Source organism: Nesoenas mayeri, assembly GCF_963082525.1.
Source record: "Nesoenas mayeri genome assembly, chromosome: 1".
Lineage (NCBI taxonomy): Eukaryota > Metazoa > Chordata > Aves > Columbiformes > Columbidae > Nesoenas > Nesoenas mayeri.
In genome coordinates this window covers 71,516,172-71,543,625 of record NC_137541.1, presented here as the reverse complement: position 1 = coordinate 71,543,625, position 27,454 = coordinate 71,516,172, and the positions used below count along the sequence as shown (strand labels likewise).

Below are 27,454 nucleotides of genomic sequence, written 5' to 3'. Positions count from 1 at the left end.
TCCAAGTGCCTATGCTTCATTTAAGAGAGGAAGAGGAGAAAACAAGGCAATTAGTATGAACAAATGTAACATTTGTGTTTCCAGCCCTCCTCAATACAGAAATTATTTGGATTAACATTCCAAGGGATTGTTTTAAAAAGAAGGAAGTCATGAAGTATGAGAACACTCACAATACAGAAGATGAGTGATACAAACAGCTCTGTTTCTTCTAAGACACAATACACTGTTTTTGATCCTCCTTATACTCTATTAAATACTCTGGGTAAATCTGGTATTTTTCAAAGACAACGAAAATGGAGGGATTAAACTCATCATCCACACAGCTGTCGTAAAACCGAAGCCCGTTGCTCGACTTTGCCGGGGGGCGAACGTAGGTTGCGTGGCCTTTAACAAAATCTCCAACCAGCACACGAGCCACGAACATGATGTTTGTTTTCAAGCCAGGCAGACAGTACGCATGTGAGTAGGAAGCATCTCTAGCAAAGTAACTTCCTAGAAAATGATATGAAAACATGGTTATAAGGAATAGATATAAAGTGACAGCAAAAACTGAGGATTGCGGTTTTTTTTTAGAGGAGGTATTTGACCCAATCTTCAGGTCTCCTCTTTCTCAGTTTACATAACACCATCGAAATTTTCACAAGGATTCCACCACAGAACTTCCATTCAGAATTTGCTATTTTTGGAATAATGTTTAAAAAATCCAAAACCCAAACAAAACCTATAAGAACACTACAGATATGTGTGTTATGATGACAGGGACAGACATGAAAACTTGAGGACCTTCCACAATCATACTGAGGGAACGCACACCCTTCTAGCTCCCTGCCATGAAGACTAGAGGCCATTTCCCTGGCAAGTTCAGATTATGACCCGGAGCCTTCAGAAGATCCCACCTATAGCAACAGAGGCTTTTTCAATTCCCTACCTTAATTCTCTTAAAACCTTGTGAAAAGTCTTACCACCATGCCAAGCAAGTCCTTGTCCTCTCCAGAGGGAAGATCATGATAACAATTCCTACCTCTTTTTTTCACCCTCTAAAATTAAAGACTTCAAAACTTCGACTGCACTAGTATCAGAGGAATCTTACGTAGACATCAAACACACAGAGTCGCTTCCTACGTACCCTTTCCGTACATAGTTCCATTGGTTCCACAAATTCTCCAGTCAAAGTTGTGAAAGCAGATGGCATCCTTGTGGGAGCTCTTGGTTCCGTGGAAAAGGAGCTTTTCATCTACTTCCTTCCCTCCATTCTCCCTTTTCATCTGCTCCTTTTGCCTAACAGAAAAACGCAGAGGAGGAGAGTATGAGCCATGGGAAAAAAAGGGAGAAAGAGGTTTAAAAAACAAAAAAAAGTCTATAATGTACATGTAAATATCAGCTGCCGTGCAGGTTGAGCTCCTGCCCCACAGCGAGATCAGTGCAGCTGAGGATGTGGAGCCAGGAGGAGAGAAACTGAGTCTTCTTTCACCACTGAAGACCTTCCTGATTTAGGGCAGAGTCAGACTGAGCCATGACCAGTATCAAAAAGAAGGCTCAGCCAGTATTTTCCATCCGTATTTCACAGCATCTGGACATCCCACAGGTTTTCGGAAGCTGTTGAAGCCAAGAGGACAGTAATATTCTTCAGGAGGTGATCAGCTACAAAGTAAACAGGGCCAGGGAGAGGGGAGAATTCTTGCCACTTGTAGACTGTATAAATGAAAAGTTAAAAGCAATGGACAGAAATGTTTTCATTGAGAACCTGGCAATGTTAAACTGCCTGCTTTGCTTAATTATCTCATTGGATGAGCATAAAAAGTTTGCACTATTACATGTTTTGAAGTGTCTTAAGTTTTGCTTGAGGAAAAGGTTTTAGGAAATTATTAGCTGGTAACTTCCTGGATTCAGTCACTTCGCAGTACTTATTTCTCTATTACCATTTCATACAGTCCTTGAATGCTTCTTTTAAGTATCTGTGCTTTTGTTTTAAACTAGACAACTGTTCTATGTAACAGTTTAATTCGAGTAACAACTCGAATGTGGTCATTTATTGTCACTAGCACCAGCTCAGATCTGTTGGTTTCTAGCTTGGCATAAGGAGCTGGCGTTCAGGATTGCCGATGCAGATGTTGAAAATCAGAAAGGAGCTCCGGAACTCAAGAGATCATTATGTTAAAGCAGAAGGATTCTTTCTCAGTGAAGACTGACTTCAGTCAGCAATAGTAATCAAACTCTTGAGAAAGCCTTAAATAAATCTGACGGGGAAAAGACAGACCCAAGCACCCTTTACCTTCTTATTTTTTAGCAAGTATTTCCTATACTTCAATAGATAAACATTGTAACAGACAGGACATGTGTGCAGCAGGCGGGTACTGATCAATCCCTGAGACAACACGCAATTCCACATCACTGTGGGTATCGTCATCCCAATTTTGTGTCATTCATGTCTTTCTGTCCCTACTCCTCCCTGCATCTTCCAAGAAGCCACGAGAAGGGAACCTCCCCTGGAGGGCACGGCTTTCTCTGTAAGGCCTTAGACACTCAATTTCACTCCTGAAACTGCCTCTAAGAAGGAAATACCAGCCAGGTGAAAGCAGAGATTTCACATCTTTTCTTTCCCAGGAAACAGACAGAGAACAGCAGCTCTTGGAGATACTAACCACTGAAACACCTTCCAGAGGGATGGATTCTGAATCCTCTGTATGTTGATGACACTGTATCTTCCCATGGTCTGCTGAAACATCTGCTTTATTTTGTGGTATTCAGAGGCTGTCTTGCTGATCTCCACTGCCTATAAAACATAAACCAAAGCAAAAGAAGACACGAGGCTTCAGTTCGCTCGTAACATGCAGAAGCCCAATTACAGCAGATACACTTTCAGAATGCTCCCCAAACTATACTTGTGAAGGTTAATTTAATGCTTTAGATCGTGACTATGTCAATAATTAGGACAAACAATATGTAAATCAGCGTGTCCCTCCTGCTTCACAAGGACATCTCACCTCTCTTCAGGAAGGATGCTGACAGCAAAAAGATCAATTAAACATCTATCATCTCCAAGTAAGAGCGGACACTTTAAATCTCAATGAAAAAGAAATTAAAAAACAAAAAACAAAAGAAAACTTCATTGATTATTCCAGTTTTACATATAAAGCTGATTAAGAACAAAAGATGTTAGATAACAGTACCATTTGTAACCAGACATTTCAGGGAGCTTCAGCTATTAAAGATGAAACAAACAAAATACACACAACCTCCCAGCATCATAGCTCCTTAACTTTTCAAAGTTAAAACTTGGAAAGCTGCATTTAAATATATACTTAAGGAAAAAAGCTACCTTTCTAAACATAAGAGAACAATTAAGATTCTAATAGGAATGTTAACATTAAATACCTGCTTCAGCAAATACATCTTCTTTGCTAAAGGAAATGAAGTCTATTTATCCACACTTTTCATGTTTAAAAAGCCGTCAAGAAATGCACATTTTTCCCAATGAAAAGCTAATGCAAACAATAATCAAAACATTATTTGAGCTCTTCTGCTTGCTTATGTCCTGCATAAATTTTCCATTTTTTCTCCAAAGTAATCCATGTCTTTACTCTTCTCAAATAAACACTTATCCTCCATAAATTTGACTGAAAATGCATAATGCTGGCAGACTGATGTCACTTGGTAACACTTTCCACTTTACTGCTGCCTAAGCCCAGTGGGGACTCGAGATGACCTACAGTGAAATGCACAACATCCCACATATCTAAGTTGTGTTTTAAGCAGGGAAGCCACAGTCAACCTAGGAGGTAACAGGAAATCAACATCTTAACCTGTCAGGCAAAAGCTCCATGTTTTAGAAGGCTTAAATAGGACTTATATTTCACAGCTGCATATATATAGAGTTTTTCTGGACGCCATGTCCAGCTTGTGCATTAAATACTTAGTGACAAAGAGGTCTATCATAGTAAAGTCTTCTAAGGATTAAGAATAAAGCCAGCTGCACGAGGAAGAATTATTTTTTGAATTTATTAAAAAGCTTTTACAAAGTTAAATGAAATTTCCCATGTCTTAATCCAAGAGTATTTTCCAAAGTTGCTTTGCAACACAACACATAAAACAATTTTGATGGGCAAGTATTCATTATCTGCATGGTCTGCAACACCACATCTCAGGTTGCTCACTATTACCTACAAGATGAAAATTATGTCGCTATAGTTCAGTACTACATCTTTTACTTATAAATAAATTATTCTATTTAGACTACAAATATGCTTTGGTGATTGTTAAGGAAATTTCTTTTCTGTATGTTTCCCGTAGCAGGGACTCAGGCATGGATTCCAGGAATTCTTCTTAAGTAATTTATTCACAAGTTACAGCACAGAGCAGCTCAAGCTGGTGCCTCCTGAAGAAGGAACCTCAGCAATAAAAGCCTTAACAATGACACCCCCACGATCCAAGCTCCAACACCCCGTTGTAAAATCAGAGCCTGGGGTCTCCCCGTTCTTCATTGGACCTTTTCATTTTCATCAGGTAGGCTGTCAAAGTCTTGACCTTCAGCTGTTATTTTGCACCCACAGCTGAAGAAAAATAACTTCTTGGCGAACCAAAACATTCTTCTGTTTTGTCTTCTGTTGGAGGCCCCTCTGTCCCTTTCATTATCTCCAGAGATGCAAATCCCCTTCTAGCTTGAAGACCCTGAGGCCTTTCTTAATTAACGAAGTAAAGAGTTTGAAGGTTCGCAGCTGCAGAATTTAAGCTAAGTAAACTTATTTAGGCTAATCTAATTCTTTATAAGCCATTTCTAATCAAGTTCTCTAAGCAGCAGAATACCCAATAATTCGATAAGCTGAGGCAGTCTGTCCCCTAGCAGATAGGTTGCATCTTTTACTGAGGAACTGTAACCTTGCTGGGTAAAACACAGGGTCAGCCGCATGGTCCAAGGCCTAATCCTGTAAGAAAGGTACTTCAATTATTTTATCATTTGATGGCCTCCAAGCAACAAAGCCAGTTTTCCTGCATGAAAACTTGGTGGGATTCGCCTTATTTCCCCCCAAGGATACCTCCCTTGCTAGTAAAGGGTAATACCACATTGTTATTGCAGGTTGGTACTTTGTAACAACACAACTTCTTCAGCTACTTTCATCTTCAGACCTAAAAAGGACAATCCTGGAAAGCATAAACGTTTGCTAAATAATAAATAACAAAAAAAATTTAAGTGAACCCACTATCAAGGAGTGGAGTTTCTGAGACAGAGAAAGAATCACTGCCCTGCCTATAATTTCCATTAGTGTATGGAATGTACAGGAACAGTACTCTGTGATATCAAACTGTGATCTCTGGTCAACTTAAGTTTTGGAAGCAGCAGAGTTTGTAATAGCGACAGTGACCCAACTAGAACTGATGTCTATAAAGTACACAGGACAGATTCCTCTCATTGCATCAGCTCCCACTTCCTGCTACGGCACAGCAATCTTTGACACGCATGTCAGGGTTCAGCAACATACAGCCACACACAGACTAATCCTCTGACATAAACCCACACATTCACTGCACATGTTTCTCAGTTATAAATTCAAGATTGCATTTAAAATGCACCATGAAGTTCCAAGACAATATTGATTTTTTTTTTCTTTTTTTCCCTTTAAAAGTTTTATCTACTACTAATTCCACTTTATCTGTTAAATAAAGACAGAAGAAGTTCACACCAACTTTCCAACATGCATTTAGTACTCTTCACTTTCTATAGAACTATGATTCTAAGTGACTTACAGATTAAGGCGCCGCAACACTCAAAAATTAAGGCAATCATGTTACCAAAATAGAACTGCTCTTTTTAAGCAAAGATGACTTTCTTCCTATCTCATACCAGTGTTCCTTTTTGAAATGGATCACTTCCAGTGTAGCAAATTTTGCCAGGATTATTTGTCACTGTTTGAAGAAGGAATTCAGCACATCACAACTGTCAGATCCTGCGATAGTTACCCCTGCATGCAGAATCCAGCCCATTCCCAATATTACCTACTGCAAAAAAAAACCCAAGCTCAGGGTTCCACAGAAATACTGACTCTAACCCAGGCTTTCATTTTTAGTGTAAACAGGTACTGTGGGTTCTTCACTTCTTGGGTACAGAATTAAATTTCCCTCCCCTATGAAAGGTGCTCAGTTTACAAGTTAGGAGATGGTTTTCTGAGGTGCCAACTTAGCAAGTGCACTGAGCTCTGGGAAACAAGATGATCCTTCTGTTTCACGCATCCCCACAAGTACCACAAGTGATACCACAGATCTCCACAACCCCTTCCAAAGCCTCTCACACTCACCTCAGTGACTCCAGAAACACCTCAACAAATAGACTCAGCTAAAATTCAGACCGACATTTGCAAAGTAAGTAAGGGAAGCAGTTAAGTAAACACAACTCAGAGACCTAAAAGGAACTGAGCTACATGTCTTCCTGGCATTCTTTTGAAAAATTCAAGTTAAGCTGCTGATAAGCCAAAGGAAGAGCTGATTACCTATATCCTTTATTATTTTGACAAAAGCTCAAAATATCACAGGCTCAAATCTTCAAAAGGTCTGGCTGCCAGATTCCCACATAAAATTATTATTACTTCATCCAGCAGGTGCTGGACACCTGATACTTCTATAATCTTGAAAATTCAGCGCGGGGGGATGATTGCTAATTGTAAAAAACTACTGTTTGAAAGGAACTAATGTACAGAGCAGTTGATTTAAATTTTACCCATTGATTTTCATCAGAACTGCATTTAGATTAATTTTCTATATGCACCTATAGCCAGATACGTGTATTACATTGAGGAACACATAATACAATGCAAGAGGGTAGTCAGGGTAACATGAAACATTCAGCACAAAGCAGAATAACAGAAACCAGCCCACAGATGCTGAGAGACATGATATTTCTGGTTCTCATGCCACTGCCAATGTAAGAACACAAGGGAAAATAAAATACAAAGACTGAGGCCAGCAGTGGAGCTCTCTGTCAAATGGAAGTAGACAGAAAGAATTCTGGCAATATTCCTTCTGTTCTCTCCCTGGCCATCGAAGTATCTGTGCCTATACAACATGATCAGTATCATAAAAGATGTTGTGACACGGTCAACAAGGAAAACCTCTTATACTCCGTGTTTTATACCATTCCATACTCAGAGTCAAAACTGCTACAAAAAAAAAGGACAAGTATAACACTGAAAAGCCTTCTTTTTTTCTAGTGCACTGTAGTGCTTCCACTACCTGTGTTGCTCTTCCAGAATGACCACTTCTTAATACCGTTAGAACTAGTAATTTTAAAAATACCTGCACATTTTTGGTCTTGGTAGACATAATAGGAACACAGAGTCTGGGCTGGCAGGGCTTTGTTTAGTTTTATTTTGTTGAAGAGATCACGGCAAATGTTTCTAGATATTATTGGCTGTACCTCTTCATTTCTGCCATTCCTTCGGGTTGTGGTCTGTGCTCAGATCTGTGATGTATGTGACAGCACTGGGTGACGTGAAAGAGCACACAGAGGCTTCCTCTCCTAGGTCTCCAATCCAGACTTTATCCACCACCAACAAATACTGTACAGGGTATTTCAAAAGGGTGAACCGAATTTGAAACACTGCCTCAATATTAGATAGATCTCATGGGACCCCAAGACTTGGTGCTACACTCTTGGCCCCCAAGATCCCCAGACACTACACCCTGCAAATTTTCTTGCGGGGATGTGTCAAAGACCATGTTTTTGTGCCACCATTAGCGACTAATCTCTATGACCTCAAAACCAGAATCACACCAGTGCTGACCTCAGTGGAAGAAGACACTTTGAGAGTCGTTCGGGACAAATTCAATTATTGTCTCGATATTGTCCATACAGCATGAGGAGGGAGCATAGAGCATTTCTAAAAAGGCTACTTAAACTCGATAACTCATTAAATTGTTTGTAAGTTTTTGTGTAACTGTAACATGTTGCCATCGTGAAACATAGTGCTTTGAAATTAGGTCCATCTTTTTGAAACACCCTGTATTATTATTGGATGACTTTTTACTGACTTACACAGAAAAGGTTTGGTCTCAGTCCAGCTTCTAGTGAAGAAATACACACTTCATAGAAGCCCCTCACTTAACTGGTCCACCAAGTCACCAAGGTAAGCCATTAGTACATTTTTAACAGTGAATCTTTTTATCTTGAATTTGGTGAGTTTTGGTTTTGCATGTATATTGATGCCTAAAATGCAGATGAAGTTCATGGGATTTGGTACCTCTTTCAGGAACTCTTGGGAGATCACCTAGATATTTAGCACACCCATGCAAGAAATCACTCCTGTCCCTTTTTAGCAACAACCCAGTTACAATTGCCTCAGTTAAGCAGCATCTTCCTTTGAATTGTGCCTTTCCATCAGAATTACAAGAGGAAAAAACATACCTTGTATCCCACGTCAGGCAGTGCAGATGTATCCCAGTGGCTAGGATAGGCTTGACTTTGAATAGAAGTCTCCCTTGGGCTGTTTGCAGACAGACAGAAAATAAGGTGTTAGTAATTCTAGTTCTGCTCTGAACATTCAAACTGGCAGCATCCCTTTTGGCCAATTCCTATATTTAGAAATAAACAAAATAAACCACAAAGAAACTGGGAAACTGCCTCATACTGTGAGCTGGGCTTTGCAAGCTGACATTTGTAGCAAGGTGGGGGTTGGTCTCTTCACCTAAATAACAAGCAATAGGAAGAGAGGGAATGGCCTCAAGTCACGCCAGGGGAAGTTTACATTGGATATTAGGAAAAATTTCTTTACAGGAAGGGTTGTCAGGCATTGGACAAGTCTGCCCAGGGAAATGGAGGAGTCACCATCTCAGGAGGTATTTAAAAGACACAAAGATTAGGTACTTAGGGACACGGTTTGATGACAGTGTGAGGTTCATAGTTGGACTTGATGATCTTCAGGGTCTCTTCCAACTAAAATGATTCTATGATTCAATTGTCACAGTCCTCTTTCAGTTAATTCTTTAAGAAACAACTGTCCATCACCAGTCCTGTAGATGCGGTACCTGGAGTGACATCCGTTTCAGAAACCAGGTGATGCACCAAACCGGTAGTTTGTGATGCAGCTTCTGTTCAGTCGAATGGATAAGTTTTCTTCCAGCAACAGCTGCGTTCCCTGCACAACAACTGCCAGCACTGGCAGCCATTTTGACTTACAATTACTTCTGAAATACGAAAAAGCAACAACTTAAAGAGCATCATTTACCCTTTCTTTATCTTCTCCACATCTTCAGAAGACACAAACTTTGGTCGCCTGCAGACTCGCCTTTTAGTTTTATAAGAGATGTTTGTCTGGACCATTTCTTGAGGAGAAAAGAGAAGGAAAAAGTCATGATAAGTCTACTAAGTGTATCATTAATGAAAAGTGGCATATTCATTGTCAATTCTATCTGCTGAGGAACAGTTGCACAAAGCCTATGTAAGCTGCTTGTTCTTCCCATAACAGTGTTATTTAACCTGTGCCTATCTTGCTTGCTCCTTTAAGGCATTCATACTTTTTAAACATTGCTTCAACAGCACAGCAAAATGCTTGATTTTTCATTTTTACCATCTGCAGGGTTAACTCACATAAGTTTTACCATGACTTTCTGTGAAGACTACATATTTTTATTTCTGCTCCTTTGTGAATCTGGTTAGTGTCAAGGAGCAAGGGGGAAGGTTACTTTTGTAAGGAATTTTCTCTGGGTCATTGCTACCTCACTTTTTCTTCCAATGAATAAATCAGGTAATGTGAGTAAAAGAAATCAGAGTTTCTAAAACCTAAGATAGCTTGAAAGTTAAAAGCACTGCACAGTTTTAAGTTACAACCTTAAAATGAGTACCTTTAAAATTGAGCTCATAATGATGCAAGCCAGCCTGGAAAGATATGGTGGCATTCGGATCAGCTAGATACAAATTCTCTATAACAGCAGAAGATGGTGAGTTCACGCTACTCCCTTCTCCCTTTGTGGAGGGAAAGAAAAAAAGAGAGAGAGAAGAGTAATAAGTAAACACAGTCAGGACTAAACCCTGGATAACTAGTCTGGGTAGAGGGAAAGAAGAGGCAAAGAATAAGATGAAGAGGAAGCTACCCAGAACTATCATGGCCCAAAGTGTGATTAACAAACATTCATGACATATGAACAAATACATAATTAGTAATAACAGATACATGCATCCTATTTAAATTTCTGCAACAAGTTGTAGTGGGTTTAGCTGAGATAGAGTTAAATTTCTTCTTAGTAGGTGGTGTGAGGCTGTGATTTGGATTTGTGCTGAGAATAGTGTTGGTAGCACAGGGATGTTTTCGTTACTGCTGAGCTGTGCTTACACAGCATCAAGGCCTTTCCTGCTCCTCACTCCACCCCATCAGCAGGTGAGCTGGGGGTGCATGAGAAGCTGGGAGGGGACAGAGATGGGACAGCTGACCCCAGCTGACCAAAGGGATGTTCCATACCATATGACATCATGCTCAGCATACAAAACTGAGGGAAGAAAGAAGCGGGGAGACATTCAGAGTGATGGCCTTTGTTTTCCTAAGTAACTGTTACACATGATGGAGCTTGGCTTTCCTGGATGTGGCTGAACATTCGCTTGCCCATGGGAAGTAGTGAATGAATTCCTTGTTCTGCCTTGCTTGTGTGTGCAGCTTTTGCTTTACCTATTAAACTGTCTTTATGTCAACGCACAAGTTTTCTCACTTTTACCCTTCCGATTCTCTTCCCCAACCCACTAGGGGGACTAAGCGAGCAGCTGTGAGAGGCTTAGTTGCCAGCTGGGTGTGATGGATGCACTTGACTCCTTGACCAACCTAGGTGGTAGTTTGGTTCAGGCTCCAAAGGAAGTAAAGATCTAGGCCATAACCGGGCCATGAACTTCTCTACTTTCCACCTGCTCTCTGAAAACTCACACAGGAACAGGGTGACATGGTGAGCACCAACGCATATGAGATTCGAAACCGGAAAACTGATCATGCGATTAACACGTGAATAGCCGGTGGTTCTTCCAAGACTGCTTTGTCAAGAAACAAAGAAAGTTGTGGGTACAAGGAGTCTCATGCTTACCTTTTCCATTGGATGTAATTTGACTACCAGACAACCACTTCACTCCATAAATCTGACAGCCTGATTGAACTTTTATGAGCTCTCCCTGCTAAGCAATGGGCTGCACAGTGATGATCTCCCCTTGAGCCAGGACGCCTCTCAGGGTTACTCCTTAATGCCAAGACACCCCTTAGATCTCTGGTAAGTGACCGATACTATAGTGTACTAAGATTTTGTATTGGTAGCTTTGAATTATTATGATAAACTCTGTGCAATAAGTAGTAGAGTGAACCTTACAATTGGACTTGGTTAAGTCTCACTTTTGCAACACTCTGCTTCAATAAAACTGCTTTGGTGGTGGTTCTTTAAATGGTCTAAAATCTCCCCTGTGACAAACTGACATAGTCGGCAGATGCTAAATCTGCTCTGTGACACCAGGGTTAACAAGTATAATTCTCTAATGTGCAAAACAATGTGAAATATGAGGATATGCTGATGGAGGCACTTTGCATTTCAGCTGTCTGAAATCAAGGCCCACCACTGTCCAAGCCACTCTATCCATCATCTTTCCCTGCATACTTTTCCATGTCACCTTGGTGTTCTGCTGTTTGTGCAGCTATACTGTAAACCAGATGGGGAAAGTTCATCTGTCTTGGGGCAAGGAGAGATTCCTTATTTATTTATTTTCCTGCATTTTTCAGATAGATCACTCTCTCAAAGAGGATTTGGCCACCCAAGGAAAAAGGTAACATTTGATCTAAGAGAGCATAGCAATCCTTGCATGTCCAAGGAAGCAGGACAATGTTTAGGAGAAAGGCAAGACTACTTCCTGAATAATTCAAAAAGCAATATATCTCAAGGAGAGTGTATACATGTTAAATCTGTAGAAGCCATATAAAGCTCCCAAAGGGAATCTGACTAGAGAAGCAAGCATGTATCATCAAAACAGTCTGATCAACACCAGCTGAAAAAAAGGAATTTTGCTATCCTGCATTTGCCAACAAAGGTCTTTGTCAGGAAGGTAGTTATAACAAATCATCCAGATACAAAGAAAGGCAATTGTTCATACTGAACTCACTGCTAGGAGACAAAGCAGGTTCCCTCCCCCTCAAGCCTGTCATCATTTTATCATGTAAAAGTCAAGCACAAGTATTTACTTAATTAACCTTGCTGGGTAAAGGGGAGTCAGAGGAAGAGGCTCCACACATTTCACTAGAAGTGATTCAAAGCACAGGATGTGGACTCACCTTTTCTCCGTATTCAGTCCACCTGCCTAGGTCATTCTTCCAGTACCAAATCCACTGTGTGGTCAATACATATGTGGGTTTTACGACTGATGACATGGTAGAGAGGCGTCGCAGCTTAGAAGAACTGCAGGTCATTGTCTGGAAATCAATGTTCTTATCTAGTATGCTGTAAAGACAAATCCAGGTTTATTACAGTTAGCAGTATATATTTTATCCTCTAACCCCCAGTTTAAGCTGGGGCAATTTTCTTTAGTATAATGTGACTGCCTGAGCATAATTAGGTCTGAAATAGAGTATCTCCCACAGCATGCATGGCACCTCTGAAAACTGCTGCTAATCTTCAGAAGAGAACAATGACCTGTGAGACACTCAATGCCATCTCTACCACTAGCCAGATGTTGCACTGCCAGCTTTACAGACAGTCTGGGGCTACGTGCACAATGCGTCAAAAGGTATTTCTGCAACAAACAAACATGTTTATAGTTTTTCTCAGTACAAAAATGGAAGTTGGTAAGTACGTGATGGAGTTTGACAGCAAACACCTGCAGCTTATCAACTTTGTTCTTTTCCTGTGGCTACAGAGGATGCAATCACAGCTGTGAGCTCTGGAAATGGCATTCCTGACTGGAGCTGCCTGGGCTCTTGCTCCTGGGAGGCTTAAAAAATCAAGTCTCAGGCAAAAAGAGTTTGAAAGCAGCCTCCTCTTGGGATTCTTGCTTGTGATCTGCACCATCCAGCAGCCTAGTCAAACTGCCAATCAAAATCATCTACTGTCCAAAGAGGCACGGGCCAAAAGGACAGTAACATTTTATTGAGGCCAAACTTTGGGTCCCTTATGAAGCCAGGTGGCTCGTAGTGGGGCTTTCAGAAAGAAGATAAAGGGAAAATAATTCTCTTAAAAAAAAGGAAAAAGATGGGCTGTTTACACAAAGGGTATCTAATACAATTTCTCTAGGCACAATATAGATATTCTATTAGCGTTACAGATAATAGATGTATTAGGAAAATAATAGCCATTGAGAAGGACCAGCTCTGAAATGCTGTTAAAAGACCTAACTTAATTATTATAAATAAATTATGACTAATTATCTGAAATACTAATATTCTAAGCATTAACTTCCACCCATTTTTTTACCCCACATATAATTTTAAACTCAAGATATCGTTACATTATTTTTAGAAGATAAAAATGGGGTAATATTTCCATGCAATCACTCTTCTTTTTAAAAAGAATAATTCTCATTTGTATATGCTCCCAGATTCTGATAAGCTCAGTAATCAGAAGTTAAGGAATAGTTAAGTTTAGGAATAAGACAAGAGTTTTTCCTCAGGGGGTCAACCAAAGTGTTGGAAGTATAAGAGAAATAAAGACAGAGGGCATTAATCAACCTTTTTAGAATAGTTAAGAAGACATGAACCTGAAAGGAGGAACAGGATGACACCATAAATTAGCTAGGCAAGAAAACACCAAGATAAGCAGGAAGGGAACATGGCCGCTGATAAACCCGAAGTTAGAGCAACTTGAACTGTGGTGAACTATCCTAATTAACACAGTAAAAAACCTGACCTTGGGTAGGGAAAGCTCCCTACCAACAAAAGCCCCTTCCCCACTGAATAGGAAGTAAAAAGAGAGAAAGCTATAGCTTTAAGTAGAGCGATAACTGTAGAAAGTACTGATAGTTACTGCATGAAAAGTTTACCGCGTGTTAATTAAGGTTTGCCAGCTTTGGGGAGTTACCACCCAGCACCCATCTCTGCACAGACATGGAATAAACAGTTATCTTGACTGTTTGTTATTTGGTTCCTTGCACACTGGGTAAAATAACCCAGTGTTGGGACAACAGTATGCTAAACAAGCAGTCCAGCGTCACTTTACCAGCTGTTTTTTGGGTCACAATAGGCCTTTTCAACTTCCTCCATCGTGGAAAGGTCATTCCAGTTGATCCCATTATATACCTGCCATCGATATGGCAGATGGTAATGAACCTGTCTGCATCTATCTGTAACGAGATCAGACATAGTCAAGAGCTCTGCAATCATAACAGAGAGAGTAAGACAAGGGAAAAAAAAAGAAAAAAAAAGGAACAAGCATTTTTTTACACTCTGGATTTATCTCCTGGGTGTCGGTATGAGCAATAAAGACAGACTGCTAAAAACAGAAATATGTTTGAACAATAGGGGTATCTGTTTCTCCAGTCTTATCTAGAAAAACAACATAAGCTCTCATCCTGCCAAATATATTTCAAAGAAACCACAACCTTGCCTTTGCTGAGACAGGACACTGGCAGCTGGGACAACAGTGCTACAAGTAGGAAAGATGTGTATGTTGCACCACCATGTTTCTCAGCCGTAAAAAGCTTAGTCTACACATTGCATAAGCACTTCGATATATTTGGTTCTCTTTCCCTTAGTCCCTTGGAGCTTATGGGGTGATTACCAAGGCCTGAATGTTTTTCAGGCAGAGCCCAAGAAATGAAACAGCATCAAGGACTGTAATACTCCACAGAATACTCCCCAACAGAGACCTCGTGCTCACTTCTGAACAGGTAGCTCACTGCCCTACTAACAAGGCCACCAGGCACTGCTGGAATTGCTGCTTCGCTTCTTGGAAAATGGGAAGCAGCAACTTTTAAATGCCTCGCACGCAAGACCTGCAGCAATGCTACATACCCTTCATACAGGAAGAGCAACACTTTGGTTTTGTTTGTTTGGGTTTTTTTGGTGTGTTTTTGTTTGTTTGTTTGTTTAAATCATCTGTGTTTTCAATGCATGCATATCTGCAAGTTTGAGTTCAGACCTGCTTAACACCCCTGCATGAGTGCATGCTGGTGGACACAGGCAGAGGCTGAACCTCCCAGGCTCCCGCTGGGGGAAGCTGATGTACGCTCCAGATGTGAGTATGGGCCACACCTCTTATTGACAACTTTTAAGCCAAATTTGGCCTGGCAAAGCACTCAAACTCTCCAACCATTATTTGATTTCAGCTATTTGGTGGTCGCAGTACAGCTCATTTGATCCTGATCTCCACAGCTAGCACACAGATAGACAATTCACATTATGTGGGTCCAAAAGTTCATAAACTTAAGCCTCAAGCCTAGTCCTAAAGAAGCAAAGAGTATGAGAAATGTGAGACAAGGCTGGAGTAGCTGCTGCACAGACAGAGTCAAAAGGAGCTTCACCATTCCTGACCCTTGATGTATCTGACCACAGAACACATGGAAACTAACTCCAGTTAAGAAGACAGTGTCATTCACTCTTTTCTTTCTTCTTTTTGTTAACACGGCTGGAATGCACTTACCTTGAAAGTGCTGTGCTTAAATTAACTTGAAAAGCTGTCTACAAAAACCACACTTGGTCTCTCTTGGCCAGATTTCATTTCCATGGTCCATAAAATAACCATAAAAGAGTACTGTCTGTCTTCAAAGTAATGGTGAAAAAGAAGTATTATCAAGCCCTAAGCTAGCTTCAGGTGCTTCTGATGGGATAACTGCATCTTCATCAGAACACAAACCCACTAGAGAAACGCTAAAGCCACACAAACATCTCAGACCAAATAGTTACCAAGCAACTTATTGTCCATATCTTAAGCAAAGGCAAACACAGTCTGATCTAATTAAAGTGGATCTTTCACCAAGACCAAGTGCTCAGAAAAGTTGTTAGTCCTTTAGAAAGTAACAGGAAAAGTTCATCAAAAGAAAATCTCATGGTACCTCCTCATAACCAGGGAAGAGCCTAACTTGGGGGTTAAGCGACAGGCACCAAATAAAATTGCTTATGCTTATATTTCTCGCCCAGACCTCTGTTATTTGCCACTGCTAGATAGATGATAGACTAGATTTATCTTCAGCTTAGCTTGTACAACTACTATGTTTTCTTAAGACATTTTAACACCTCACATCACTTTTTAAAGGGGAAGATATGGCTATTATCTGATGTACACAGGATGCAGCAGGAATAAAGGACGACATACTGTTACCAGTTGTCAGTGATGACAGCATAAGGCCAGTTCTTAGATTGATCTAATAGTTACAGAAAGTGTAATGTTTAACACTTCAAGGGTTTTTGCCACAGAAACCATACCCAAAGCCTGCCCCAATCAACAGGACCAAAATAGGCCTTAGATGGATCATCTAGAGGAGAAAGAGTTTAAGGGTACCCACTGCACTTTCCTCTGATTATGTTTGTAATTCTGTCATTGTTTATTAATGACTTGGAAACAAAGTAGATGAGTGAGGAGGCACAACTGCCGCTGCCACTCCATAGGCCACCACTAGTCCAAGCCACTGAGCACGGGGTGACCCCGCAGACACTACTCTCCGAAGATGACATTGCTGTTTATAAAGCTTACCTTTATTTTTGCAGTACCTTGAGACATAGAACACACATATCTCATCACACTTATCTTCTTTGTTGTCCTTCGGAGCTTTAGCAGTGGGATTTTCTTTTTTCTCTACAGGAAAGAAAGCATTGGTCCTTATTTGCCCCTACCAAAATACAACTCTTAAGAGAAAGACACTGCATTTGTTATTTTATCCCAGAAATAACAAGGACTTGACTGCAGTAGCTAAGTCAAGCACTTTCAGGGTCTGATTATACCCCGTACAGCCCATCACATGAGTCGCAGGCTTTGTGACTGACCAACAAACTTCTCCAGTGGAAGAAGTCTCGGTGGAGATGGCCAAGGGTGATGTGCCTATGAAGCTCAGAGAACAACACAGGGTGTGACTGACCATGGCTGTTGCAAAGAAGGTGACTTTGTCTCAACACAAAGGGGGCCAGAGGGTGGCTTTTGTTGTAGATAACTGGCTGTGAGCTGAGTGGATCAACTGGTGGTATAAATGTTTCACCCCGAGTTGCCAGACCAGCATGGGGGGAGTGAATACAGGGCTCAGCCCAACACAGGAGTATAAAAACTAAACAACTAACAAAACAACTCCAAAGAGAGCAATGGGCTTGAGCTGGTTTCAACCCATGTATTCCCTTTTGGGAACTGGGGACACCCAGTGTCGTGATGGTGACTGTACTACATAAACCTGTAATGGGAATCACATTGGTATTGTGATTGAACTCTGTCTTGCAATGAATATATTTGGATAACTGTAACTTAACATTTGTATTTAGTTTTGAGTATATCTTTTTTTCAGGGTTTTTTCAGTACATTTTCCCTTGGTTTGTAGTTGTGTACTGAAAGCACAGAAAGGAAGATGTGGTTTAGCTGTGAGGTAAGGCAAGAACAGCTTCTACCTCTGTCAAACTCAGAATCCTACTCAAACCCAGTGTTTCTTAAAACTCACTTCTCCCCTTCTCCAGTTCCTTGTTGAATTCCATGTGCTTGTGATCACATATAGTCTGGATGTTTGAAGCTATGTCCGCACCAATGCCTCCAGCTTTCAACACTGTCAATGCATGGGTATCCGAGAGGTTATGGGACCTCTTACATGGAAAAAATCTACATTCCCCATGGAGAAAGTGTCGACAAACGTGAAGCTTGTTGCAGTTTTTTTGCTGGTTGCAGGTATCACTCTTTCTGTTGTAAAACTGGCAGACCTAGAAGTGGGAGGATAGATACAATATGAAATGGAAAAGCACATTAGAAACAGTAACTTTTTTCTTTCTCTATAGGCATGCAGCTTTAACAGCAGAAAAACGATGACTAAAAGGCATGTGTTCATTGTGACTTCTTTAATCCGGACAGATTTCTCATGGAGAAGAGCAGGCATTTTCATCTGACTCAGTTTTGAAGTTGAGCGGAGTTTTTTTTTCCCAATAAAAAGAAAAGCTAATCCAACAAGCATTCATTTTAGGCACTCCTAAGAAAGACAGCTGCATAATAACTGACTGTTTTACAGTTATTCTATTAAAAACAAAACAAAAGCCAAAACAAAGAACAAGTGTCTCCCTAAAAAGATGTATACTGTGCCAAATGAAGTATTAATTAATGGACCTGGAACAGCATTTGCACTTACTTTTTGTAAAGCTTATTCTGCATTGAAGATTTGGGCATCTAAAAATTATAAGAAGAAAACTTTGAGATTAGAGTACATGCGGAGAAAGCAATGTACTTCTTCATTTCTCTGCTCACCAAATAAGAGATATGCAGTGAATTGGACCCAGAGAACAAATCACACACCAGACAGGTCGGTCACAAGAAAGCTGCTTTGAGGAAGACACAGAGCTGACTGGCAGCCCCAGCATCACACCAGAACTGTCACTGATCTCCTCCCAACTCCCATACCAAGCAACAGAGACCATTTCAATGCTGCATTACAACTGAATATATGTATGTTTATATATTATCAACTAGGGAATTAGAGATGCTGGCTTGGCAGTGTTTAAAAGACTGAAAAGTCAGGTCAGTTTCAAGTGCAAAATGACTTTTCACTGTATTCATACTCTTTAAGGATACTCATCATCAAAGGCACATTCCTCATCACTATCAGTCAGTATCATGTACAGAACAATCAGCCTTCACAAGCTTACTCTAAATTAGGTGGCAGCACACAAAGCCACGGAACTGATGTGATTTCAGTGAGTGCTGATGGCTACTGTCCTTGACGGTTTTCAGCCTCTGAGAGCAACAGAAACCAAAGGGTTTCTTCTTTCTTCCCCATCTTCCCTCTGTCACTGTGGATGCTTTATGCTTTTCTACTCCTAACATCCTAAAGAATGCTCTCATTTGCTTTTGATATCTTATTTTTGGAATTTGGACTTGTTCTTGTTTTGCTTGTTGTACTGGATGATTCTGCTTCCATCACACACCCTTCTTGCCTGCTCTGCAGGACTTTAGTTTTACCCAATATCTTGCAGATTTTACTTCTACATGTTCTCCTGCACACTGCTGGAGCAGCTGTATCACAACTTCCCATTTATTCCCTTGCAATTATGGCTATTGTTTATATATTTAAGCTTAGCTGTATCACAAAATGCCACGAGTGGTGTCACAATCTGTTAGGTGCCCACCCAAGGTGCTGGCAGAAGGGGTGGCCTCTGAGAGAAGAAGCCCCATGCTGGACACAGCTGGCTCCAACAGACCCACTGCAGGACACAGCTGATCCCATCAGCCAAGCTGGTGGAAACCATACTTAGGAAAGGGCAAAATGCTGCATGGTAGTGAGGGGGGCAGTGGGCAAAGTGTGAGAAACAGCCCTGCAGACATCAAGGTGAGAAGGAAGGGGAGGAGGTGCTTCAGGTGCCTGAGCAGAGATTCTCCTGCAGGGCCACGTACATCTGGTGGCCCGGGACCATGTCCAGATAGATGCCTGTTGAATATTTCCAAGGACAGAGACTCTACAACCTCTCCGGACAGCCTGTGCCAGTGCCCAGTCACCCTCACAGTAGAAGGGCATTTTCTGATGTCCAGACGGAACCTTCTGTGTTTCAGTTTGTGCTCATCACCTCTGGTTCTGAGCATCACTGAAAATAACCTGTCTCTGTCCTCTTTAGGCCCTCCTCTTCAGGTGTTTGTAAACATTGATGAGATCACTTCTCCAAGCTAAACAGACCAGCTCTCTCAGCCTGTCCTCATGTGAGAGATGCTCCAGTTCCTTCATCACCTTAGTGGCGCTTCACTGAACTTCTCTTCCAGTAGCTCCATCACTCTCTTCTACTGGGAAAATAAATTTTGGAACTGTTTTCAGCTAGTGTAGTAGGCCATCATGGCAGACATTATAATGAGGAGATGGCAAATCTAGGGAGTTTACCTGTTGGCCTTGGTTGCAGAGGCTCATACATTATTGTTAGTGACAGCCACATAATGAGAGCACATACCATGCCATTAGCATGGAATGCCTTTAACAATACACCCTGTATGTTCAGTTTGTAAGAGCTTGTTCCTACAGAGATGCATAAGAGCATAATGCTCTCAGTGAACCTCCATTTACTGTCTAGAACATTCAGGTTTACATGCATAGAAGACCAATAGCTTCGGTTTGTTGTTTTTTGTGTGTGTGTTTGTTTGTTTGTTGTTATTTTGTATCTGTGTGGGGTGTTTTTGTTTTGTTGGGGGGGGAGGGGGTGTTTGTTTTCCCAGAAAAATGCTAGAAAGATGTGAAAAACAGCAAGGGCGCTGAACCTCCCCCATGGATGGGAATTCTGCAGAACAAGCCATAGCTCTACCAGAGGGGTCTGTCTGAGGCTGCATTGTCCTTGGGTCCCACGACTTCAGAAGGGAAACATAAGATTTCTTCTCCTTACAGCCTTTAGTAGTAACCAACTATTTATCTTAAGCCTCATGTGCCTTTCTTAGTGAGGTTCGAAAGCACCAGTACCTGCCAATCCAAAGCAATTATTCACCTACTCCAGAATTCTGGGTAAGTCACTTCATTTTTCTCTCCCTTATCTCCCCAACTTTGTCTGAGGGAAATGCAGAAAGGCTTATCATCTACAGAGGAATCCAAGATCTATGTACCATGAACATATGGAATAGGTAATGACAAATGGTCTTGTGAGAAATGCTTTGCAACTTCAGTCACTAAAGAATTCAAATCTTACGCTGCTGCCAAGGGATGGTCTTCCTCAGTTGAAGAATGTAGCTGTATTTTGAAGGCCTGATAACACTCAAAGTGTTTACCCAATATCTTGCAGATTTTCATCTAAAATGTATATGGCTCATCTGAGTGCCTACCCAACAATAAAAATAAGTTAAAGCTTTAAACATGCAATTTGTTTTCCCACCGCTCCAAGTGGAGATAACTGTTCAAGTTACTGAGCTGGAAACAAACAGTCCAACATTCACCAGAGATAGACAACCAAACACAAACTAAGGGCTGTAACATACACTTACATAGTAGTCTCTTAGTTTAAAGGAGTAATATAGTTCTCTGGATATCTCTAGAAAATCTTAAAATCACTGCTTCCTTAATAGGTGTTAGGTCTTTCCCCAACCCAGCCAATCTTTCTGCCTTAACTTCAATATCTGCTCCTTTCTAGAAAGAATCTCCCCCAGGAATGCTGCTAATCAAAACCAGAATTAGGGAGCACAGTCTGTCATGCAGCCTGAAGCTGGTTTAAGAACTACCCAAAAAAGTACAAGACTTCTATCAGACTGGTTTGGGGGGCCAGAGCACAGGAATTGCTTTTGTGCTTGCATCTTCCTGCTCAGGAGAGTAGCGGGGGTGGGGGGAAAATAACTAAAATACAGACTCAGATAAAAGCTGAGAGAGTACTAAAAAGACAAACTTTTTGTATTAAGCATCCGTTACACAAAATATTGCTTTAGGGTTGTGGAGATAGTAGCTACTTAAGTCACAAAGTGAAGCTCCCAGAGATTTAAAGACACCAAATCTGGTTGAGAGTGATTTTGTAAACCATCCAGAGGAAGATGCATTGAAAGATGATGTTAGTATGCAAGACAAAATTTTTACACAGGAACATCACAAGAAGCTACCTAATCAGAATGAAGTGCTGCCTCAACTAAATAGGGAATGCACTATTTAGCTACATCAAGAAAGCACACTGCCCTTGCCTTTGCCATTAAACAAAACCTCAAGAACCAGAGAGAAGATGAGGGAAAGTATACAAAACCCTGATTTTAGGGTGCTGTTGTGTTTTTCTTACCTTGCAACTCAGTTCAGGTGACAGAAAACTACAGTTCCCTCTTGCTTAAGGGCTTCATATAATACGTGCCATTTGCCAGCACACACAGAGCCGCTCAGCATTGCTAAGCAAGGAACAGCCAAGTCGGCTGTCACACCACCCTCTCAAGCTCTCAGGTTTATTAATGGCCTGTATTGATCACCATTTTCTGTTGTTTCTGCTATTTTACTCCGTAATAGGAGTTAAGGTGCTCGATTATGGGTAATTAATGATGCCTGCCAGCAGTGAGGGCTGAACAGATCTATAGATAAGAACTTAGAATGATATAAATCAATGATGGTTGCTACTACCTACTCATTACTGGGAGTAATTAAACAAGAAACACTTAAGTTTCAGATGCAACTAAGCAGGACAAAGATATTACTAATCCTCCTTGCTCATCATCACCATGCTCTTTGAATCTGCCAGCACAACATACTTTGAAACACTAAACCCAACAACAACAACAAAAATCTATTTTGTCAAAGCCCAGCACTGTCACAGCAGGGAATAAGGAAACAATAGAACTGTTATGCCAACAGATCTGCGGAGACTATAACCTCCAAAAGACAAGGGTAACAGGCAGTACTCTGACAATTTCTTAACCTGGAACAGCTGTAGCGAGAACAGGATATTTTTGGCTTTGAAACTGCCATACCTTGAGGATAGCATTGCCCTTATATACACATGCAGCATCAGAATGGATTGTTCCGCCCAATTTAACAATATCAATTACTTGCATACAAACCAGACAAAGGCTATTTCATAGAAAATTAGTGTAGAGAAACTCAGTGCCTGTTGGAAGGGGCAGATTTTACATAAAAGTGATTGTAGTTGCTTGGTCATTTTCTCATACTTTTTTTCCATCCCCTATACCCTCAAGCACCAAGATGTGCAGGCCTACGCAGGCTAGAAAAGGAAAGGGGCCCTCACTTTCTAGTCTACATCATCTCTTGGAGAAGAGCCAACAAACCAGTTCTTGCTCAGGGCTTTTATCCTGTAAGTGTGTACAGTTACTGCAATCTTTCACCTCTGTCTGTAAATCTCTGGTGAGGCCGCTGACTATTGTTTGTTTGCTTGTTTGACTACCTTTATGGCCTTGTTGTCCACAGACCTGCTGTCAGATGGGAGGTCTTCTGCTGACGAGTCATAGATGACATGACCTTATTTAGGTGCAAGCCTTCTGGTATTTATTCAGTGTTTAACAGTTTTATTGCTATTATTTTTTTTTATTATAAGTACATGGCACTTTCACAACCCTGGCTCTACGTTATTTCTTCGGGTGCTTCCACACACAGCCATTCCCATTCAAACTTCTTTGAGACTAATCTTAATATTACTGTTACACATCTCAACAGCTTGAAATCGAGATCAGAACTCCACATTCTTTGTCCTCTCCCATTCTTAATTAACAAAGGCTTATCTTAAGAAATCAGTACAACTCACATCAGGGAGGAGGAAAGGGTCGTTTTGGAGAAGCAGAACTCGCAGCTCATTCTCATCGAGGCCAGTCAACCCATGGGTCTTTAGAACCTTTTTGTTCTCACCATTGACAATGTCATGCGAGTACTTACATCTGCAAGAAAACAGACAGAAATATCAATGTTTACTTCAGTTAAATTGATTTAAAGAAGAACCTCAGATATTGTGCAACTTGGGAAAAGCCACAGAGAGAAAGGTAGTTTGGCAAAAGTCTCTGTGAACATTTAGATGGTCTCTGTAATTAGCTAGGGAATGGACCACACAGCAAAATAACTCTGTGAAATACAGTAGTGTTATTACCCCCATTTTAAACATTGATGTTGCCAGACCACTTTTAAGAAAGCCAGCCACACAGATTTGAAGCCAACTCTGTCTATCCCACACTGTCTTCCCCTCCACTAAGAGACAAGTCAAGTCACATGGTCTGGATAGCTGGAATGAAAGCTAATTTTAGAAGAATATATCAACAACAGTGGAAGTTGCAACATATTTTTGTGAATGTAAAAGGTTGCTGTCCCAGGGATGGTATGTAAAGAAGATGCGAGAGTCTGAGAGTGCAAAACAAAGAGATAATGAAGCTGAAAACAGCACAATTTGTTGTCTCTGCTAGGTGGAAAGTTTAAAACATAATAATATTTAAAAAAAAAAAAGAACAAGAAAGTTCATTAACTTCTGAGTTTTGGATAAAGATGCAATTAAATGACAAAAATGAAGACACTGTTGGTATTTACTAACCCCAGAGAAATCTCTGAAGTGAATATGAGTTAGAGAGAGAGACTGCAACCTTTTTGCATCTATTTGAAAAGATACTGCAAATCGATAAGAGGAAAAACATGGTTAATCTGTGCATTAGTTCAATGCAGTAAAATAAAGCTTCCTTATGTCTTCTTCTTCAAAAGCATGATTTGATACAGCCCTAAAACTAGACATACTCAACCGATAAAATACCTGTTAATCTATCAGACTCAAATCTCTCTCCTCTTCACCCTTTTAGCCTATAGTTAACTCCTGAAACTCTCCTCATGAAAGCTTTTTTACCTCGTGCTGTGCCTGATCCAACCCTTCTGTACAGACCCTTGTGTAGACATTTTGTCCCTGACCACTGCTACCTGCTGGACACATTGCTTTGTAAGCAAATAAACAAGAATATGAAGTCTGAAGGGCAGAAGTGTGTCATCTTTGGTCCTGAGAAATTATCTTCTAAGGATACTAGATTCTGTAGACACTTGATTCATGGCTATGAAGGTAGAAAAGCTACAGGTGGGAGCTATCAACAGCGTTCCTCCACAGTTGACTTCAGGTTCCACCGACAGTCACATGGTGATCTACATCACTTGAATACATATTTCTAAGTGAAAGGCTGGAACAACCTACAAATACAGCAATAACTAATGAGATAAGTTTAATAACAGCAGAAAAAAAAGCAGTGAAGTTCCTTCCCAGACGCAAGTTAAAAACAGGTTTAACTGCACTAAAATCCTGATTCCACTAAGTAGGAAGAGCCCAGTAACCTGGACAGAGATTCTAAAACAAAAAGGGTACAAGATCTGGAAACAAGGCTAGATTTTATCTTCTCAGTTAAAAAATATCCTCTGTCTTGAGCCATGTCATCCAGTATTTCTGCCCTCTCATTTTAATCAACTTCCCTCCCACAAAAGGTATATTCTTTGTTTTATTAACACACAAAGGTGACTTTTAAACACTTAGTGCTATTGAGAAGATAGAATGGTTTATCATTAAAAGGAGAATCACCTCATTGCACATTTTAGTTCACACAGAGTCATCCAGCCCAAATGCCCACACACTCTTGAAAGTATTTCTCAGAGCGAATCACATGGAAGTGTATTGTACTGCCAAGTGAAGCAAGAAACAGTAAGAAAATCTTAGCATCCTAATACTTTGCTAGTACCATTCTGAGGTAGTTATGGCCTTTTCTCTCCATTCCCTTCAGATCCAAGCTCACAATGAGCTGTTTCAGTGGGGCAGGAGAGGAAAAATCCGGTGCCACACGCGCATATGACTGACACTGCAACAGCACTGCAACCTGGGGCTTAAACAGCAAATTCTTCCATCAGAGCTCACTGTTGCCACTGAAAAGCTTCTGAGTTTCACTTCTGCATTTGTTTTTTGTTTCCTTCACCACTATTTTTTAAACTAGGTAACACCTTTTGCCAACCTGTGCTTAGAGTCTGCTGGGCCTACCCTTCCTGAGAGTACGCTCAGAAAACGGGACTGATGTATGGGGGCAATTAAACAACACCTCTCACAGAAACAGCTGTAAGCAGAGCAGTGACTTACCGCGAAATTAAGTGTTCGTAACTTTCTAGATTAAAACCAGAGAACATGCTAGCACTTGGTTTTTCATTACTTAAGAAATATTTGTAAAATATTTCATCCAGATGCCAGAGGGCTGAGGGACAGGTGTGGCAGGCAAGAGGCTTATACAAAAAAAAATTGTAATCATAGAATATTTTGGATTGGAAAGGCCCTTCAAAGGTCATCTAGTCCAACCCTCTGACATGAGCAGGGACATCTTCAACTAGATCAGGTTGCTCAGAGCCCCATCCAGCCTACCCTTGAATGTCTCCAGGGATGGGGCATCTACCACCTCTCTGGGCAACCTGGGCCAGTGTTCCACTACCCCTGTAAAAAATTTCCTCATGTTTAGCCCGAATCTTTCCCCCTTTAGTTTAAAACTATTGCCCCTTGTCCTGTCATAACAGATCCTGCTAAAATTTGTCCCCATCTTTCTTACAGGCCCCTTTTAAGTCCTGAAAGGCTGCAACAAGGTATCCCTGAAACCTTCTCTTCTGCAGGCTGAACAACCCCAACTCTCTCATCCTGTCCTCACAGCAGAGCTGTTCCAGCCCTCTGATCATCTTGGTGGCCTCCTCTGGCCCTGCTGGAGACCAACAGGTCCATGATTTTCCTGTACTGAGGGCTACAGAGCTGGACGCAGGACTCCAGTAATACTGACAAAGAAAACCAGGCTTCAGAAAACTGCAACCTACCGCGGTCACTTCGGGCTTTTTTTACCAAACCAGTGAGAATAGCGAGTTCTTCGCGAGCAAGAAACTCCCGGTGCGAGACTGTACCAGAGGAGGCATCCAGGGCGCTCCTCCCGCACGGAGCCGCAGCAGAAGGGGCCGGGGCCGGAGCGGCACCTGCGGCGGAGCAGCCCGGCCGCCGCCCTTGAGGGACGGGAGCGGCCGTAGGCTACCGCCGAGCCGCCCCGGGCCGGTCCCCACGGCGGCTGGGTCCGGGGGGAACCCCGAGGGACAAGCCCGGGGGCGCCCCCTTCGCTTCTTCTCCCTTTCCTCCCTTCCCTTCCCCTCCGCTCCCCCGCCGCCCCTCGCTCACCTGGGCCCCATGTTGCACCTGCCCATGAGCTGGAGCTTGCAGAGATGCAGCCGCTCGCAGCCCCCGCACTCCTTGCGGACGCACACCTGCAGGGCCGACACGGCCAGGACCTCCCGGCCGCCACCATTGCCCTGCACCACCAGGAACCGCTGGGGACCCGCCGTCGACAGCGTCTCCTCCAGCTGCTGCGCCGAGAGGCCGACGTGCTGCCGGAGCTCCGGCAGCCCCAGCCGCCCGCCCTGGGAGCACAAGGTCTTGGTGATGAAGCAGCACACCGCTGGGTCCGCCATCGCGCCCCCTTCGCCTCGGCTGGTCGCGGCGGGACTGGATGGGACGAGATTGAGACGGAGGACGGGACTCCGCGGCTCCGCCCGGCCCGGCAATCGAGGAATCGAAACCGAAAGCGGGGAGCGGGCTGGGGGGCGGGCGGAGCTGCGGGAGTCCTGAGCGCTGAGGCGCGAAACCGCCGCCGAGCCCGGCCACGGGTGCCCAAAGCGGCGAGGGGAGCCCGGAGGCTTCCTCGGCTGGAAGCCACCCAGGAGACAAATCACAGAATCATGGGATGGTTTGAGTTGGAAGGGACCTTAAGGATCGTCTAGTTCCAACCCCCCTGCCATGGGCAAAGACACCTTCCACTACACCAGGTTGCTCAAAGCCCCATCCAGCCTGGCCTTGAACGTTCCAGGGATGGGGCAACAAATTCTCTGGGCAGCCTGTTCCAGTGTCTCTCCATCTGACAGAGGGAACTAACTAATTAACACTTT

The 27,454-nt window shown here is 42.0% G+C and overlaps 1 protein-coding gene across 1 annotated transcript; it reads right to left on the bottom strand.

The window, feature by feature from the left end:
• Positions 1 to 208: 208 nt before the first annotated feature.
• On the bottom strand, positions 209 to 26,980 carry LOC308048480 (protein mono-ADP-ribosyltransferase PARP12-like; the record flags this gene model as incomplete). The annotated part of the gene is made up of 12 exons (XM_080357648.1): positions 209 to 492; positions 1,127 to 1,278; positions 2,643 to 2,773; positions 8,393 to 8,471; positions 9,213 to 9,309; positions 9,829 to 9,949; positions 12,276 to 12,441; positions 14,152 to 14,275; positions 16,624 to 16,725; positions 17,570 to 17,822; positions 23,295 to 23,424; positions 26,691 to 26,980. The coding sequence occupies 12 exons, from the start codon at positions 26,978 to 26,980 to the stop codon at positions 209 to 211; spliced, it is 1,929 nt and encodes a 642-aa protein (XP_080213774.1).
• Positions 26,981 to 27,454: the final 474 nt, after the last annotated feature.